This window comes from Carex rostrata, chromosome 17, assembly GCF_964058835.1.
Source record: "Carex rostrata chromosome 17, lpCarRost1.2, whole genome shotgun sequence".
In the NCBI taxonomy this organism is placed as follows: Eukaryota; Viridiplantae; Streptophyta; class Magnoliopsida; order Poales; family Cyperaceae; genus Carex; species Carex rostrata.
In genome coordinates this window covers 6,261,904-6,279,731 of record NC_135934.1, presented here as the reverse complement: position 1 = coordinate 6,279,731, position 17,828 = coordinate 6,261,904, and the positions used below count along the sequence as shown (strand labels likewise).

The following is a 17,828-nucleotide window of genomic DNA, read 5'->3' as shown; positions in this document are numbered from 1 at the left end:
TAATTAATATTTAATAAATTGAAATTTACAAAAATCACAAAGACCAAATTGACAATTCAGTCTTGAAATTGAGCTTTTTTTCAGACCCAAATGGCCATTCGGTCTCCTCCATATTTTCACTTTTTCACACACAGCCCGTGCAACCTCTGTGCAGCCATCTATTTTTCTCCAGACCGAATTGCACCGAGTGTAGATAATTTAGAAATGGCACCGAGTGTCGGATTCAAATCTGATGGTCTTCTAAAAGAACAACACGACTTCTTTTAGAGAGAGAGAAAAGAAAGAAAATGAGACAAGCAGAATCTTGCTACTCCATGAAGAATAGTAGCAGATTTGGAGTGAGGAAAAACAGGAACTTCATAAATTAAAAATTTATAATTTAATTTTTTAACTTCATAATATTTAAAGTGCATCAATATTTTTCAGCTATATTTATAAAAAAATTAATAGTATATTGTATTATTAAGTCCCTTTAATCACAATGTATGATTCCTCCCCTATCAAGTGCTGGCTGCCAAGCCCTTCTCAGCAACAACTCCTGAGAATTGCAAACCGATGAAGCAGTCCCGAGCCACCGATTTGATCAGCGCTCTCCATCCTTCGAGATGTTCCTATTTGTGAACACAATGCTTATTTGCTTCCGAATTTTTTCTATTACCATCTTAAAAAAACAATTAATCATTTTTTTCCCAAAAAATTCCATATATACAGTGCATTAATATTGATACTGCAGTTTGAAACTACGGTACCAGCAGGGTGGTACAAGTTTCAAACTACAATCCAGGTAAATATGGAATTAATTAGTTTATTTTTTTAATGATTAATAAAAATAATTCGGTCTCTGCTTTGCTGCCACAGTGAAGTGATTTGAAGTGGTTATCGGGTAAAACAAGAATATAGGTCTTAGAACGGGCACCCAAGCAATATCTCTTACCCTTGATTTCATTGCAAATTGAATCAAATCAGGTGAAGACATCCATAAAAATATTTGTATTTGGAAATTAAAACTTCAATATGTCAATCGATATTATATAAAATAGAAGTACTTAATCTAATTTATGCTATGAATTTGAACATTTATCATTTAAAGTACAACTGTAGAAAGAAAAATAAATAAATCAAAGTAATCTAATCTAGCATGTTTATGCATTGCCAAAATATTTAGTTTAGTCTTATTCCAGCTATAAAATTTAGGGATCGACTAACTATCCCCCAGTCAATTTTCCTCATCCATCTCCAGTCAATAACTACTTGTGGGAACCGTTAACTAACTGAACTTCATTAATTACTTGGGGGACCACCTAATATTTGATAGATTTTATAACTGACGCGTGCAAATCAGGATACCTATGCGTGCAAATGTTAATATATAATATATCAAGTATTCATATCTAAGATATCAAGTATTCAAAAAAAAAAAAATGGACACATCACACACACATCTTTTACATGTTTTTAGACTTGGATTTTTTTTTCTCCATTCAATCTCTTAAATATTTCTGACGATCTATGAGGAAATTTGCAAATCTAAAATCATGGACGTCTTCTACGTAATTTTTTTATTTCAAATTAAATCCATGATGACGTACTTTCGGGTTGTTCGTCATGCAAATATTCATATCTCGTCATGTAAGTATTCACATTGTCGTGAATAGCTTGTCGTGTAAGTATTCATATCTTGTCGAGCAAGTATTCATACCTCGTTGTCACATCTCGTAATGCATGTGTATATAATTCATGTCTGAAGTGTTTGTATCTAACATATTTTATCAAAAAAAATTTCATATGATACAAGATGACGTCTGAAAAATATTAATATTAAGTAGTGCAAGTATTTATACATCATCATGCAAGTATTCATACATTGTCATGCAAATGTTAATAGTTTATGTATCAAGCGTTTTATCTAAAATATTTTATCAACATATTTTTTCTTTTGGCATCAGATGACGTTTGAAAGTACTAATATAAAGTATGCAAGTATTCATACCTCCTCATGCAAGTGTAAATAGTTCATGTATCAAGTATATGTATCTAACAAATTATATATTTTTTTTCATATGACACTGGATGATATATGAAAGTATTAATATAAAGTATTGCAAGTATTCATACATCGTCATGCAAGTGCGAATAGTTCATGTATCAAGTGTTTGTATCTAACAAATTCTATCCATTTTTTCACATGACACTGGATGATATATGAAAGTATATTAATATAAAGTATTGCAAGTATTCACACATTGTCATGCAAGTGTGAATAGTTCACGTATCAAGTGTTTGTATTTAATATATCCTCTATTTTTTTTACTTGTGGCACTAGATGACGTTTGAAAGTATTAATATTAAGTATTGTAAGTATTTATACTTATAACTGAAGTATGAATTGTAACGTTTAAAAGTATCTTAATTTAATATTTTTTTTACAAATTACTCTATTTGGTATCTATTATTGAAAAATATCTCGTCATGTATGTGTAAATAGTTCATATGTCATGTATTTGTACCTATTATTGATTCGAATACATATACGAAATGAATAATCATCAAATAATTGAGTCCTATTTATTTGTAAAATATAAATATTAATTAATATTTTTTTAAAAATATAAAGTTAAATGAATAATGCCTTACTGATTTAAAGTTTCAATCAATTCAGTGTTTTTTTCTTTGTTAATACAAGCTCGTCAATTATCAAGCTACAAAATTCATCAAAAAGTTTGTCGAATAAAATCCGAACACATGGCATAGAGTTGGGACAAAAGGAAATCACCGGATATAATCAGTAACTTCATTCGCTTATCCACGTGGCATAAATGAAATCACCGGATATAATCAGTAATGAAAGAAATATGTTTTGAGAAAGAAACCGGATATAACCGGTAATGAAGAAATTCTATTTTGACAAAGAAACCGGTTAACCGGATTGGATTTCAAAGAACCCACGTGATTATTTAATTTCACTTATCCACGTAATTCTAGTGGATTGTACTTACCTGATTTGTTTCAGATATAACTGTGGGGGATAATTGGGGGATGGGAGATGGGGGAAATAAATCTTTATCCTAAAATTTAAGCATTTGTCAACATGTAATTGATTAATATCAAAATATTTAGTTTAGTCTTCTTATTCCTACTAAAAAATTTCAGCATTTGTCATCATGTAATTGATTAAAATCAGTGTTCTAAATAGCTAGCTATAACGGCGCTATAGTTTTTTTCAGACCATAAACGCTAAGCTATGAGATAAAAGTGCGCTAACTCAGCTACGACCGCTATTACCGCTATGTGCGACGCACTATTGCTACCGCTATGTTACATGGGTTTTTTTTTGCAATTTATATGAGCTTCTGTACTTCTATTTCTATTTGTAATGCTACATGGTCTTCTACGATAAGTATGCTAAACCAAACTATGTGCTTCTGTTTTTATTTGTGATTTATTCTCTCATTCTATATCGAGAAATATTCAAATATTAATTCTTCCCTTTGATTGCCCTTTGTATAGTATTCATTGTAAAATTATTATTGTTCGTTTCGATTGAAAGCTGATTTTGATTATTATTATTATTATAATATATAAAATATTTAAATATGTATACTGACTTCATTTACCTTATAAAATTAATTACTCTTCGTTTATTTTAATATGTAATACTATGAAGTATGAACTATTAAATTATGTTACTTTTTAGATCATTTTTTTTCCTTCTTATTGTGTAATTGGTAAAAAAGTATAGATATAGATTAGTTGTCATTTAGTTGTTACCTCAATTCTCTAATATTGATTATGTTGATAATTAGCAGAAATATAGAATATAAAAAAAAATGTATGATAGCTTCTGCTATAGCTATGCTATTCGCAATAGCTTTTTTTTTTCTCTCCGCTATGCCGCTATAATCGCTATTTAGAATCTTGATTAAAATTGTACTGCAAAAAAAATCTTGAATTGAAACAAAATATGTAGCAATATTATTGCTTCTTTGTGTCCATTTACTTTTCAAAATTAACATAGTCACAATGTCAGATGATTGAATAAATTAAGTGAAAATTTCTAAGTATCTACAAACATAGTTTGTCTTTTGTTCTCGTTCCACAATATATCAGTCAAATGTAGTTACATATGTTCTATGGTGTGTCTGGCTAGAACGCAATAAACTTTGTTTTCAAAACACTTGTGTTCCATCCTTGACATCTGTAGGCACTAAGATCATCTCTCTTGTCAAATTTTGGTGTAAGACTTTACTTTCTGGCTCTTTACTTCATTTATCACTAATTTTATCTCTAGACACTAATGACTTGCATACCCAGGAATTGATTCTTTTACCTTCAGAGGGAGAGGAAACTATAACAAAGGAAGAGGGAGGGGGCCAAGAGGAAACAGGGGCAACCACCCCTATGGAACAAGACGCTATAATCCTTATGCTTAGTTCAGCCTAGGATATATAGCTTAATACTTGGTTATGTTGGTTCTCAGTTAGTCTTGCTATGTTTTGTTGATATATAGTTGTTGTTTTCAAAGCTGCCTCATTTTGTTAAGGGCATGCTCTTCTACTTTTATTACTTCTGTTTTGTATGATCTGGAGTTTTCCAGTCTTTTTTGTAAAACATGCTGTAAAGCTCTAGCTAATTGGAGTCTCTCAGTATTTGAACAAAAAATATTGGTTTCTTAATGAAATCGGTGGGATTCACCCACTTTCTAAAAAAAAAAAAATGTAGTTACATATGGAGCATATGAATATTGTTGCATAAAGTTTATCACGTTTCTGAGATTCAAATGACTTCCACTTCATCCTATAAAATATGTCATACCTCTTCACTTCTTCTCCAGAATTGGTTTTGGTACATAAATTCAAAGCATTAAAGAAGAGCGAAAAATGATATTATGTCAAAAAAATAACGAAGAAAAAGCATTAAAGAAGAGCGAAAAATAATATTATGTCAAAAAAATAAAGAAGAAAACTTAATTTTCGGTGATAGTGATTTGATAATGTTAAATCATCCAAATTGTTAAAAAAATCGCTGTGATATTTTAATAGTGAGAACAGAAATCTGCATGATTTGAAAATTTTAAACTAAAATTAATGGAAGAACGATTATTTTTCAAATAAATAAAACCGAGCCAATTATCCACAACACGATCGAACAGATGATCCACAGTTATAATCAGGATGAGCCATTGATCCGTATGCTAAAAAAGGGAAAATCGATTGTATATACGTTTCTCTGACGGCTGATGATTCTATTAAATAATTTAAATACTTTAGCTGAATGTCAGTTGGTAACAGGATTGCTACAAGCCTACAAGGTCGTATCCCTTTGATTTTGGCAAGCATCAAATTTCGAATTTTGTTCATGTTTGGACCAAATTTCTCTGGTATGTAATTAAGAACATTTTGGTCTGTTAACAACAAAAAATGAGATCTGCTCCTTAAATTTAATCTCATTAAATGCATATCTGAAAAATATTTAATAGAAAAATCTTTGACATTTAAGGCACAACTTGGATCTTAGAATTTAATTTTTAACTTAAACCTACGAACTTATGCCATGTTCCATTTACTTATTTGTTTTTGTTTTTTTTAGGAATATCTGAAAATAATATTCAGAAAATTTTAGAGAAAAACAAAGTTTTTAATTACTTGTCTAACATAAGATCACATAGCATTCATAATCAAAGTACACCCAACAAGTGAACATCAAACTTCACGAATCTCGAAACCAAACAAATTCGCCAAGTAAAGCAACCGGATGAACCACAGATCGATCACATCTCATATCATTGATCTATCTCGCAAATTAACCAGAGATTTCAATTGCTTTCGCCTCAGGCTTCTTCACCTCCTCCTTCGGCACAGTCACAGTGAGCACACCGTTTTCCATGGCCGCCTTAACCTGGTCAACCTTTGCATTCTCCGGCAACCTGAACCTCCTCATGAACTTACCGCTGCTGCGTTCCACATGGTGCCACTTGTCATTCTTCTCTTCTTTCTCCTTGTTACGCTCTCCGCTAATTTTGAGCACGTTACCTTCCTCCACTTCCACCTTCACCTCCTCTTTCTTGACCCCTGGAATGTCGGCCTTGATAATATGCGCTTCTGGTGTCTCCTTCCAGTCAATGCGAGCATTGGCGAACGCAGAGGTTTCGTTGTCGAAAGTGGCGAGAGAGCGGTTGTTGTTGAAAGGGAAGCCCTGGAATGGGTCCCAAACGTCGAGAGAGAAAGGATCGAAAATGTTGCTCCTGATGATCGACATTTTTTATTATAAGAAGAGTCTCAAGTAGGCTTGGATTTGGATTGGAGGTTTTGTTGTTGCTTCGATTTGTTTGCTTTGTTTTGTTATGAACAGATGGTGTTGCTCTTTGATTTGGTGCTTATTTATAGGAGAAGGATAGATTGGAAATGCTCCAGAAAAGAAATTATTATTATAGAATAATATGGGAATTGCTAGAGAACTCTAGGCGCTGTTCCCTAACTAATTATTCCTCTGGAAGCTGCTCCAAAGGCCTCTCCTTTTTTTTCTATTTCATTTTATTTAATTTTGTTATACCTCCTTTCTGAATTTTCAAAGTTGGAATATGTTGATTGATTTTAAGCAGTAGGGGTGCAAACGGATCGGATATTATGCAATCGTATCCAAATTCGTATTTAAGAACTAGATACGAATTTCTGATATCTGAATAATCGTACGAATACGGATCCGGATATGATTTAAAATTTTAATTATCCGTATCCGAATAGTAGATATATATTATATATTTTAATTTATATTATTAATTATTATAAAAAATAGATATCTAATATCTGATTTATATCCATAAATCTGAAAAATAAAGCGGATACAGATATAGCTTTCCCACTATCCTATCCGATCCGTATCTGTATCTGATCCGTTCGCACCCATATTTTAAGCGATGTGAAGACTACATGGTTTAATATGAGCCCAATAGGCCCTCTAATTCAATAAAAAAGGGTAGCTCTATTGGGGCCTCAATACTGTAGCTGGACAGAACTGGGCCTTAAATGATATTTTGCTAAACCCAGGATTCTTATTTAAGTCTAGGCCGGACACCAGAACCACAATTGTTGCATAGATGAAGTATAATTCGGAGATCTTGATTAGTTTTAGTTTCTCAATTTCCTGCTAAACTGGTAAAACTTGACTTTCCAATTTCCCTTTGTCGTTCAGATGCTGAAGCCAAATTAATTAGTACTTGAACGCATGTTTATTAAAGATTACAGTTCTGAAAATTGGGATTCACAATAATGAAGATACTTTTAACCATCTAGCCATCACAAACAAATTTTTAAAAATCTAACAAAAAAAAGCTGCTTTCAAAAACACTGTAAATTAGATTACTCAGGAATGGCACCTAGCGCTGGCCGCCAAGGCCTCCTCAGCAAACGGCGCCTGAGATTACCAAACTGAAACCGATGATGTAGCCCAGAGGCACTGCTATCAGTGGTCCCCATCCTTCGATATGTCCCGATTTCTGAACCCGATGCTTCTATACTGCTGCAGTGAAGAGATTGTGGTGGAGACGAGACAAATAGGTCTTGGAGTGATCGAGAGCACCTAAGGAGCTCCTTCCTCTCCATTGCAGTGGCCTCTATAGACCAGTCTCTGAAACATAAACATAAAAGCTTGCATACTGGTAAAGAAAAATGCAGCTTCTGGTGCACTTTGTGGGTTGTGATGGATTTATCTGTGCTGGGGTTTGTTGCTAAAAAGCAACTCAATATTGCTGGTAGCTTGTAATTCTTTTGAACAACCTTCATCGTTTTGTTGTCACATGAATACGGATTTTTCTTAATTTTTGATTGCAAACGGAGTCAAATGAGTAGACATCACTATTATATTGATCTCTTCTTTTGAGTGGGACCAGGGTGCCTAATTATGAGTGTTACTTAGGTTGCTTTCGGTTTGGTTTTTAGTGCCTAATTTCCTTTTCTGGAGGGAATTCAGGCGTGGTTACTGTTGTGCCAATTAGTGGTTATAGGATGTGTATTGAGATTAGTCAATATGCACTGATGATGAGTTGGGATCCTCTGCGACACCTTAAACATTTGAGTTTTAATCTGAATCAATCAAATCTGTAATCTACATAGTTTTTTCAAGATTCGTGCTGATATATCATGAACGGATTGGATTTAAACACAAACGATGAGTTACCCTACATGATATGAATTCCAGTGATGATGGTCATGACAATTGTTTCCAATTACACGAGAAGGGGTACTAAACAACACAGGATTTCAGGCTAGCAAGCGCAAAGACCTAATCCTACGTAGTACGAACAATTGTGTTATATTATTTTACTAAATAAATAATATTGTAAGTTAGCAAACATTTTGACCAGTCAAATGCCCTTTTTAATTTATTTTTATTGTTATTGGGCAGATAATATCAAGGAGGGAGTTCAACTTGAAGTTGAATACTGGATGTCAATAATTGAGGACCAGTACATGTTTATATGGATGTGGTGGTGAAGATTTATAAAGTATTTTAGTTCCATATTGTGTGGTTTAGTCATTGTCAAGTGGGGACGCAAAATTTTTATCATGAAAGAACAAAAATCGGATTCAAATAGTTTATCGGATTCATATCCAATAACTAATCGGGTACTATATATAAAATAATCAACATAATAATTTAGCTACTATAAATATGTAAAAAGTGAAAAAAAATTTAAAGAATCTACTTTTTTTTTATTTGAATTCGTAGGTGTATGCATATATTGAAGATAATTTACCAAAATTACATTGTTCCAGATAAAATTAAGTCTACTGAAATAAAACCTAAACTACAAGATATTGAAAGAAAAAACTATTGAAATAAATCCTACATTAACTCCGCTCCCCACCCTCTTTAATTTCTGGTAGCTTAAATATTTTTATGACTTATTCGAAAAGACAAGATTTTGACTAAGACTAACTTAGTAAATAAAGGTTGGCAAGGTGATACAAAATGTGTCTTCTGTAATCAAATAGAGAGTACAGAACATTTTTTTGTTCAATGTTCTTACATTAGCTTAATATGGAACTGGATAGCCGAGCATAATAACTTTAGTTATAATTGTTATACTTTAGAAGATTTATGGTTGATAGATGTTTCTATTCCTTTTAAGGATAGATTATTAGTTGAATTATTAAGAGGGGCTGTCCTATGGATAATTTGGTGAGAACGAAATATATTATGTTTTAATGATAATACCCCTTGTTCTATTAAGGTTATAGGTATAAGATTATTTCTTTAACTCAATTTTGGTGTAAATCTAGAGGTGATGATTATTTCCTAAAATTAAATCTTATAATGCCTTTTGATGTTAAGGATCTTCCAGATCTCCTTCTGTTGGAAGTGGACAGAAGTCCAGAACCGACCCAAGCTTTGGACCTTCTGGTGCAGGGTTCTGGGGATGGCAACCCCCCATCTCCAATGTATGGTGACGAAGAGGATGAAGACTTATTAGATCTGTAGTAATTAGTTTTATGTATATTATTGTTGCCTTCTTGTGTTGTGGACATGGAATTTTGTTTTGATTTTTGTTTTCTATTATTCTTGCTTATGTTTTGAACAGATGTACAGACTTGTCGTATTTGATTTGGTATCAATTTTAGATACTAGATCAAATATGCTAGGGTTCTTGATTTCAATGAAATCGGTGGTAAAATACCACTATTTTTCTTTTTTTTTCTAAATAAGAATAAGATGAGGACATGCTTGTAAGTTATCCTCCTTCCTTCTGACATCCCTTTTCTCATTTAAAACATCACCTCCGAGATTCCTTTATGGCTCTAAGAGGCCTTTAAAGCCCAGCAGTCCATAAGTTAAACAAGAAAGTTTTTTTTTTTATCCATTTCTCTTCGTCTCCCCGTTTCTTCTTCACTCCTCAACAATGGTTTGAGAGAGAAAGAGGGGTAAGCTCATAAATTATAAGAAAACAGAAAAAATTACTTTTTTCCTTTCTTCTTCGTCTCTCCAATTCATCTTCACTCCACTGCAATAGTTTCAGAGAGGGCAAACTCATTTTCAGGGAGGGACAAGATGAATTCATATCTGTTTTTTCTATTAAATTTCAAAATTCAGGGAAGGGCAGCTGCCCCCTGGAACAACGTGGGTCCGCCCCTGGTTATTGCAACATTATCATACTTTTGGAACTTGAGTTATCTCTCAAACTTAATTGACACATTGCTTGGTTACTATATTTACTATATTGTTTTGAATATTTTGAGCTCCAGTACGTATAGGTGTTGCAATGTCGAAGTAGTCCACTTTAGTTGAACTGGTTCTTGTAATTAATGGTTTAATTTTCAATGGAACAAACTTTTGCCTCTTTTAAAAAATATATATATTTTTGTTGTTGGTCTTAATGTACAATTAGTTCATAATTAATCTTATCTAAATTAATTAAATAATGAGCACGTTTTTGTATTCTATGCAATTATTTCTAAATTCAAATCAATTACTTTACAGCAACCATTATCGTAAATTCGTGATGGCAAGTTGTTGTTCTTATTTAACATGGGTCATCTATTATAAAGTCAGCTGTTGAGATTATCTCCTTGATTTTGTATCGGTGGATAAGTATGGATTGCTTTCATCACCGGAAATTTGTGCAATTGGGGAATTGGTCAAGTATAAATGTATAATAAAAGCACGTCTCAGGTTGAGCCACGTCGTCTCTTCTTTGTATTATGTCTGGTCAAATACATTTTGATGGAACTGATGAATGGTTAATGTATGTTGCGCTGAGATTGAGCATCAATTATATAAAAAAATTATATTGTAAATGAAAATCAATTTACGGTATCTACAATATTTTATTGTATATTATATAAAAAATTACATATAAATATAAAAAAAATGAAAAAAATAAAAAATTAAGGATTAATTGATCCCCATAGGGCCTTACTCCCTCCACCTCTTAGCATACATGGTTATTATAATTGAGAGAGGAATTCCTTATCTTTAGTATTCCATCATAACCATTTTCTTATTCTAACTAATTGTAAATCTAAATTTTAAATGATCAGTATAAAGAATGACTCAGATCTATATTTATAAAATTCAGAGCATTCGCACTAAATTTATTATAGAATTATTTTGTATAAATGCTTTTTAAGAAAATTAAGTTGATTTTTTTTTTTCAGTTTTCTCTTCTTGTACGAATAACTCGTAATTCTTATTTTTAAACTGAATATATTAATTTGTAAACCAAAGGTTACGTTTTTTTATTAACAACTGAATATTTTAAAGTTTAAAACCAAGCCAAAGGACGACGAAGACGAAGGCCAAGCTACTTGATCCAACAGGAAGGCAGACAGGCAAAAAAGGATGACCGTCCGATTGCAACAGCATGGGTCCGTTATCCTTCGGTCCTTCCACCATTGAGAGCGAGAGTTAGAGGTTTTCGCTGCTCTGAGAAACCAGTCTCACGCATTCCCCTCTTCTTTACGATCCAATCAACTCAGGCCTTCGCTTAAGCCCAATTGAGAGCGGGTGAGACCTCATCTACGGAGGCAAACCAATCGTTCAAATTATCCAATACCTCCTCTGTGATTACAAGCCCACGCTACATAGCTCGGCGACAGAAGTGGTTCCTGTATGTAATAAAAAGTAACAAACCGGAACAAAGCTCCATGTCTGTAGATTATATGTGGAATTGTTCATGCAATCTTTCATATAGCATTTCAAATTAGTTCGATTTTGGATTTGCTGAAGCAAGCAGATTGTACATTGATGTTGCAGCTTAGGTGTTTGCTGAGTGTTGGTTTGGTTTGATGTGGTGATTTGATCTCCATGCATTGCTTTAAGCTTTTCCATTTCTGGAGGGAATTCAGGCGGGGGTTACTGTTGTGGATACGCATTTGCTGTTATTCTTGTACATGAACAGTGTTACTGCTATTCCTGTCTTTTCAAATCTAGCCATTGAATTGTTTCGAGATGCGTGCACAGAAAAGTTCTAAAATTTTTTTGCTTTGAGATTCGTTCTCGAAAAATTAAACGTTTGGATTCGGAAAAGCAGAAATAGCAGGGTTACTGTTCACGGAATGAGAATAGCAGCGAATTTGATTCCTACTATTGTGCCAATTGGTGCTTACAGAATATAGATTGAGACCATAATTTTGAACAATCAAAATTCTTTCAGTTTCCGGTCTAAGTTGTTCTATTTATGTTGTAGATAGAATTTAAATGTGCACTAATTTTAACTGTTTTGTGAATTTAAGTTGTTTGCATGAATCTCGATACATAATGAACGATGTTGGACATCAACTGCATTTCGATCCAATGCCCAATAAAATTCCTTTTCTCACCAGATTGAGATAATGAGATTGGTCAATAAATCAATATGCACACTGATGTTCATGACTAGGGGTGTCAATGGGTACGATACGGGGAGGGTGGAACCATTTTCATACCCATACCTACTAAGAATTGACCTTACCCATACCCTACCCATACCCGTTAAGAATTTGTCTTACCCTACCCTACCCATACCCGTTATGATTAACGGGTAACGAAACGGTAGTGGGCGAATAACGAAAATACTAATATAATGGTTCGGACAACACAGGGTCAATTTTGTCACTTGTTACATTCTTTCTTCTAACATTTCATCATTCCATCTCATTCAATTATTAAATATATATATTCATAGTATAACCTTGAGAAAGCTGACATGTGATGCAAAATTCCGACGCTAACACCTGAGCTGACATTAATGGATTACTTATTTGGACCAAACAATACATTATTGTCATAAAATAAGGTGATGATATATTTTCTTTGAAACATGGAATATTTCTATTTGTAGAATTGAGAAAAAGGCAATAACGATGAATAAGGAAGAAAACAAGGAAATAAATTCGTTGATATATATGTCTCTAGTATTGATACATGCATAAAACAATATAAAAAAAAGAAAAATAAATAAATTGGATATAATATATTTATATATTTATATATAATATATTTCATATAATTACCCATTACCCAACGGGTACGAAATAACCTTTACCCGTATCCATACCCGTTTATCTAACGAAAAAAAATCTTTACCCATACCCATACCCAATAAACTAACGAAAAAAAAAACTTACCCATACCGGTCTTATCGAATACGATACGGATAGGATAAACGGGTAAACGGGTGTCATTGACACCCCTATTCATGACTTTTGCTTTCAGTTATAGAAGGGTTACTGAACAACACGGATTTCAGGCTAGTTGGGGCAAAGACCTAATCCTACAAAAAAAAGTGTTAAACTATTATTATTAAATAAATAAATTTTAAATGGGAAAGTTTTTGACCGGTCAAATACCCTCTATAATTTTATTTTTTTCGTTGGTCTTATTTTGGATCGTAAATGAACTGAATTTGAGCGATTTACCTCCAACTCATACTCAGCTTATTTAATTAATGAGCGAATTAACTCGAGTTGAGATGGTAATAATGAGCTATAAAGCCAACTCAAGTTCAGCTCATTACCAACTCGAGTTGGCTCACAACTCGTTTATAATTCGTTTGACCAATCAATTTCCTTAGTTATAGTTATATATTAGTAAGAGTTTATCTAATTACAAACAATTCAAATGGTTTAGTAAAAGTTTATCTAAATACAAACAATTAAAACATAATTAACAAGACAACTAACAAAATAGACAATCCAAACAGCAACCTATGAGTCATTTAGAAGGGCATGGAATTTATTGTGGCGAATTTTGTGTAACTTGAATTGTTAATGAGCAAGTTGGGATATGCTCAAACTCAGCTTATTTATTATACGAGTCAGCCAACTCGAGTCGAAACTGACTCAAATTATAAGTGAACGAGTTAAAGCGAGCAATTAGCGAGCGAGTTATGAGCGAGTTACGAATTTGAGCGAAGTGTTTACATGTCCCCAGTTTTCACACCCCGTAACAATTAGAATTTCATTTTCTATTTATTATTTTTTATAAATGTTTATATGTATCCAGTTTTCACAACTTGTAACAACATGACCGTGGGTTCATAAATTTGAATCTCAATTACCACACGTTATATATGTGATATTTCAGCCTCTAATATAAATTTTCTATTTATATCTCTTTATACATTTCAGACATAAAATTTCTTTGCAAAATTGTGCAATTGGGGAGGTATATTTAAGGCACGACTCAGATTGAGCCACGTCGTCTCTTCTTTTACTCCGTCCGGTCAAATATATTTTGACAAAAAGAAAATGGTGAGATGTCTGAAAACTTGATTTAATGGTATTAATCATTTTGTTATACTATTTTTATATGACAAATAAATATACCTCGTATACATTTTTTTAAAAGAATTAATTTTTTATATTTTATTCCAAAGTTTTATATTTCAAATAAAATTTTGTAAATCAAAATTCAAAATTTGTTGAAACATGGATTTGAGGGACATTTGAAAACATGACAGTTACAATTATTATTATTTTTTTCATAAAATTAACAACAATATACTAAAAATGCTCATATTCATGAAAGCATGAAAGCAAGTATCCCTGTAATAAATATACCTTACCTGATTTGTCCCCTTCATTGACAAGGACAGTACCAAGGACAAAAACAGCTAATATTTTATTAGTTAACATATTCCATATCATTGTTTGATTGCACAAACTGAGAAAAATGTATATATAAACAAAAATATTTCCTGTGAAAGTCTTAATATACAAAATTAAGCTGCCTACAATATCTACAGCTCATGGTCATCCATAACAGCAATTCTCATGCATCTAATACATACTGGTAGATTAAATCAAGTACTGGTATTAGGAGTTGTCGACTTACTCATCCAATCACCCATCACTGTGTTTGGAGAAAACATTGGCCCTCTCTCTAACAAATGCGCCTCTTCTTTACTCGGACTTATCTCTGCTATTTTATCTCTCTCGTAACCACCATTCCGTATCACTCTCAAGACCTCTAAAACCTCCTTCATTGACGGCCTCATATCTCTATCAGACTGTAAGCACCGAAACGCCAGTTCTGCGACGGAAGAAATCATCCGCCTCACCTCTTGATCGGACTGGAACCCAAGAGCCAGGTCTGCCAACTCATCGAGCGCATCCCGCTGTATTTTATTCAATGCTAGATTAGCTAGATTAATATCATCATTGCTCCTTGCCATATCCACAGCCAGTTTTGATGAAATCAACTCCACCAAGACAACTCCGAAACTGTAAACATCGCTTTTATCAGTAAGCTGATAACACTGGTGATACACCGGATCCACATACCCGGGTGTGCCCTGGGGGACAGTTGATACATGAGTTACAGCCAAGGGGAATGACCGTGACAACCCGAAATCAGCAACTTTGACATGAAACCCATCATCTAGTAATATATTATTTGTTTTGATATCTCTATGAATAATTTGGGGCTCAATTGCATGCAAGTACGCCAAGGCATCAGCTGTCTCAATAGCAATTGACAGGCGGATGGGCCAGGTGAGGATGTTTTCACTAGAGCGGGGCCCATGGAGGTGGTCAGCAACAGTGCCATTGGGGACGAATTCGTAGACGAGAAGTAGTTCGTCGCTGGTGCGGGCTGTGCAACCATAGAGAATGACGAGGTTTGGGTGGTGGAGATGGGAAAGGATTTCAACTTCATTCAAAAATTGCTCGATCCTTCTGTAGCTATTTTTGTAGAGACGCTTCACCGCAACCACACGGCCGTCCTTTAAATTTCCTATTGATGTTTTGCATTGTTATTATTTCCTTGTTGTAACAACTCGAGTAATTAGGCCAATTTTACAGTGCAAATTCTTTAGCAATAACTCAGTAAGATTAGTCGTACCAGCACTCAACTGTAGATTAGGTTACTAAACCTCATCTGTCCCATTCTAAGCTGGTAAAAACACTCACAAAAGCTTGTTTTCTGGCTTCCTGGAATCCTATTTCTTTTTTCTTTTTTTCTGATTTAGTAATACCTTTTTGTTTGTTTTTTTCTTTTATTCAGAGGTATCTAACTTTAAAAAGGGCAAAAATTAGCAATGTATTTAAATTAATAATAATTAGGGTAAAATTGCCACACATTCAATATCTGAAGCACGTGACCATATATGTTTATTTGTAATGAGAAATGTCAGAATTGATTATACTTGCCTTTATATACAGTTCCAAAGCCACCATCACCTAATTCTTTTGATGCACTAAATCCTTCAGTTGCCTCCTCAAGTTCGTCATAGGAGAAAATCTGAGTGCATGGCGGTCCAGTCATCTCTAGGTCATGAAAGTACTGATCAGAAATGCTTCCTCTTGTGAGATGTTTTGAGGAAGATGAGACGAACTTCAATTTCTTGTGCTTGTACAGGATTAGGCAGATAAGACACGCAACAAATAATCCAGCAATTCCCACAGCTACACCTGTGAAACAACAGACTGCATGTGTAAAGTAGCATGTATTTAAATTATAATAGGTTTTCTCAAAAGTTTTCTTATACAAAAAGGAGAGGATGAGGAAAGGTCCCAATGAAGAATTATTGTTACAATCGGACAGAGTAATTACAAATTTTTTCACAATAAGATCAATCATGACGAAGAAAAACTATCCTTACCTATCAAAATTTTTGCCCTTGTTGCTAGTCTTGCCTTTCCTGTATCACATACAATAAAACACAGAGGTCAGTGGAGAGTGATTAGTACTGGCATGAAAAATTCCAGAGTGCATCAGTGTCAGAGATGTGTTACAAACCAGAAGAGAAAATAAATGCAAGCATTATGAATTGCAAACATATTATGAGCTTGAAAAAAGAAACAAATTAAAGAACAATTTAATACGGTCTTTTTGCCATGTGCCACTAACCTTTGTTGCCTCCGACTATGCTTTGACTGAAGCATCCTGGCTGAGATAGAATGTTGTAGGAATATTGAGCTGACAAGAGACTTACATTCCCATCATCATCAAATGAAAATTTCCACTCAAAAGATGCATTTGGAGCTTTCCTATAACAGTTGCTAGGAAGATTTCCTCCATTCGTAGCTGAATAGTTTAACATATACTCTCCACTGAGGATTGGGATTTTGGAGGACAGGTGTTGAGATCCACAAAAAGACTGGATGTTCGTACTAAGCGATGAAAACTTGACGTAATCAAATTGATCATGGGAAGGTGTAAGAAAGGAGAATAGGAGGTTTCCGCAGCTGGATGAATTTAAAGATGTTTCAAGTAATGGATCACGAACTATTAACTTGTTTGGGGAGTCATTATAGTGAATATTTTCCAATGAAAACCAGACGTTTGATGAGGGAAATAGATAGACTCGCGGACTGTTATCAAAATGACCGCACTTGATATTTATTGCACTCTCACAAGATTCGCCTGTAACATTATTCATTAGGAAGAAAGGAGGCTTGATCTCAATGGATTTATTACATGGTACTACTTCATGTGGTGGTTGTGGCGGGCATGAGCTAGATAAGCAGGGGTGAAAGAAGAATAGGGAAGCAAGACAGATAAATGAGAAAGACATTAAGAAAAATCAAGCACACAAAAAAAGAAAAAAAATGTTCTTTCGAAGGAAGAAGTAATGGCCATAAAACATACTAAAGCAAACTATTCCTGGAACTCATGAGTCATGACCTTCAAAAATGAAATTTGCCCGGAAAAGTAAAAGAGCCAAAGACTATCTCTACTATCACATGTGATTTCCAAAGAAAAGGGGAAGTTTCTCGCAAGCTTCCTCTCAGCAGCTCCTCTAAACCAAAGAGATCTATAGCCAAGTGGAAGGCAAGTATATATATGCTATATCTTTCTCTGAAAATATCTAATATATGGCCAACTGGTCATAAAGATCCTTTAGGACTTCT

At 33.7% G+C, this 17,828-nt stretch overlaps 2 protein-coding genes across 3 annotated transcripts; both read right to left on the bottom strand.

The window, feature by feature from the left end:
• Nucleotides 1–5,631: 5,631 nt before the first annotated feature.
• On the bottom strand, nt 5,632–6,330 carry LOC144568346 (16.9 kDa class I heat shock protein 2-like). Its single transcript, XM_078318654.1, has one exon. The coding sequence runs from the start codon at nt 6,253–6,255 to the stop codon at nt 5,800–5,802; it is 456 nt and encodes a 151-aa protein (XP_078174780.1). The 5' UTR covers nt 6,256–6,330; the 3' UTR covers nt 5,632–5,799.
• Nucleotides 6,331–14,569: 8,239 nt separating this feature from the next.
• On the bottom strand, nt 14,570–17,521 carry LOC144568178 (LEAF RUST 10 DISEASE-RESISTANCE LOCUS RECEPTOR-LIKE PROTEIN KINASE-like 1.3). Of its 2 annotated transcripts, XM_078318432.1 has the most exons (4): nt 16,825–17,521; nt 16,577–16,615; nt 16,125–16,385; nt 14,570–15,708 (listed from the first exon to the last, which is right to left on the bottom strand). In XM_078318432.1, the coding sequence occupies exons 1-4, from the start codon at nt 17,489–17,491 to the stop codon at nt 14,777–14,779; spliced, it is 1,899 nt and encodes a 632-aa protein (XP_078174558.1). In that variant the 5' UTR covers nt 17,492–17,521; the 3' UTR covers nt 14,570–14,776. The 2 variants fall into 2 exon arrangements, with proteins under 2 accessions (XP_078174558.1, XP_078174559.1); XM_078318433.1 differs by lacking the exon at nt 16,577–16,615 and having other exon boundaries at nt 16,825–17,506.
• Nucleotides 17,522–17,828: the final 307 nt, after the last annotated feature.

What these genes read in the sequence shown, in the direction of transcription:
- LOC144568346 (XM_078318654.1), bottom strand. Translation starts at nt 6,255, where the DNA reads ATGTCGATCATCAGGAGCAACATTTTCGATCCTTTCTCTCTCGACGTT.
- LOC144568178 (XM_078318432.1), bottom strand. Translation starts at nt 17,491, where the DNA reads ATGTCTTTCTCATTTATCTGTCTTGCTTCCCTATTCTTCTTTCACCCC. An exon ending in CATAGTCGGAGGCAACAAAG is followed by an intron (nt 16,616 to 16,824) that starts GTTAGTGGCACA and finishes TATGTGATACAG; the next exon opens with GAAAGGCAAGACTAGCAACA. An exon ending in CTTTGGAACTGTATATAAAG is followed by an intron (nt 15,709 to 16,124) that starts GCAAGTATAATC and finishes AAACATCAATAG; the next exon opens with GAAATTTAAAGGACGGCCGT.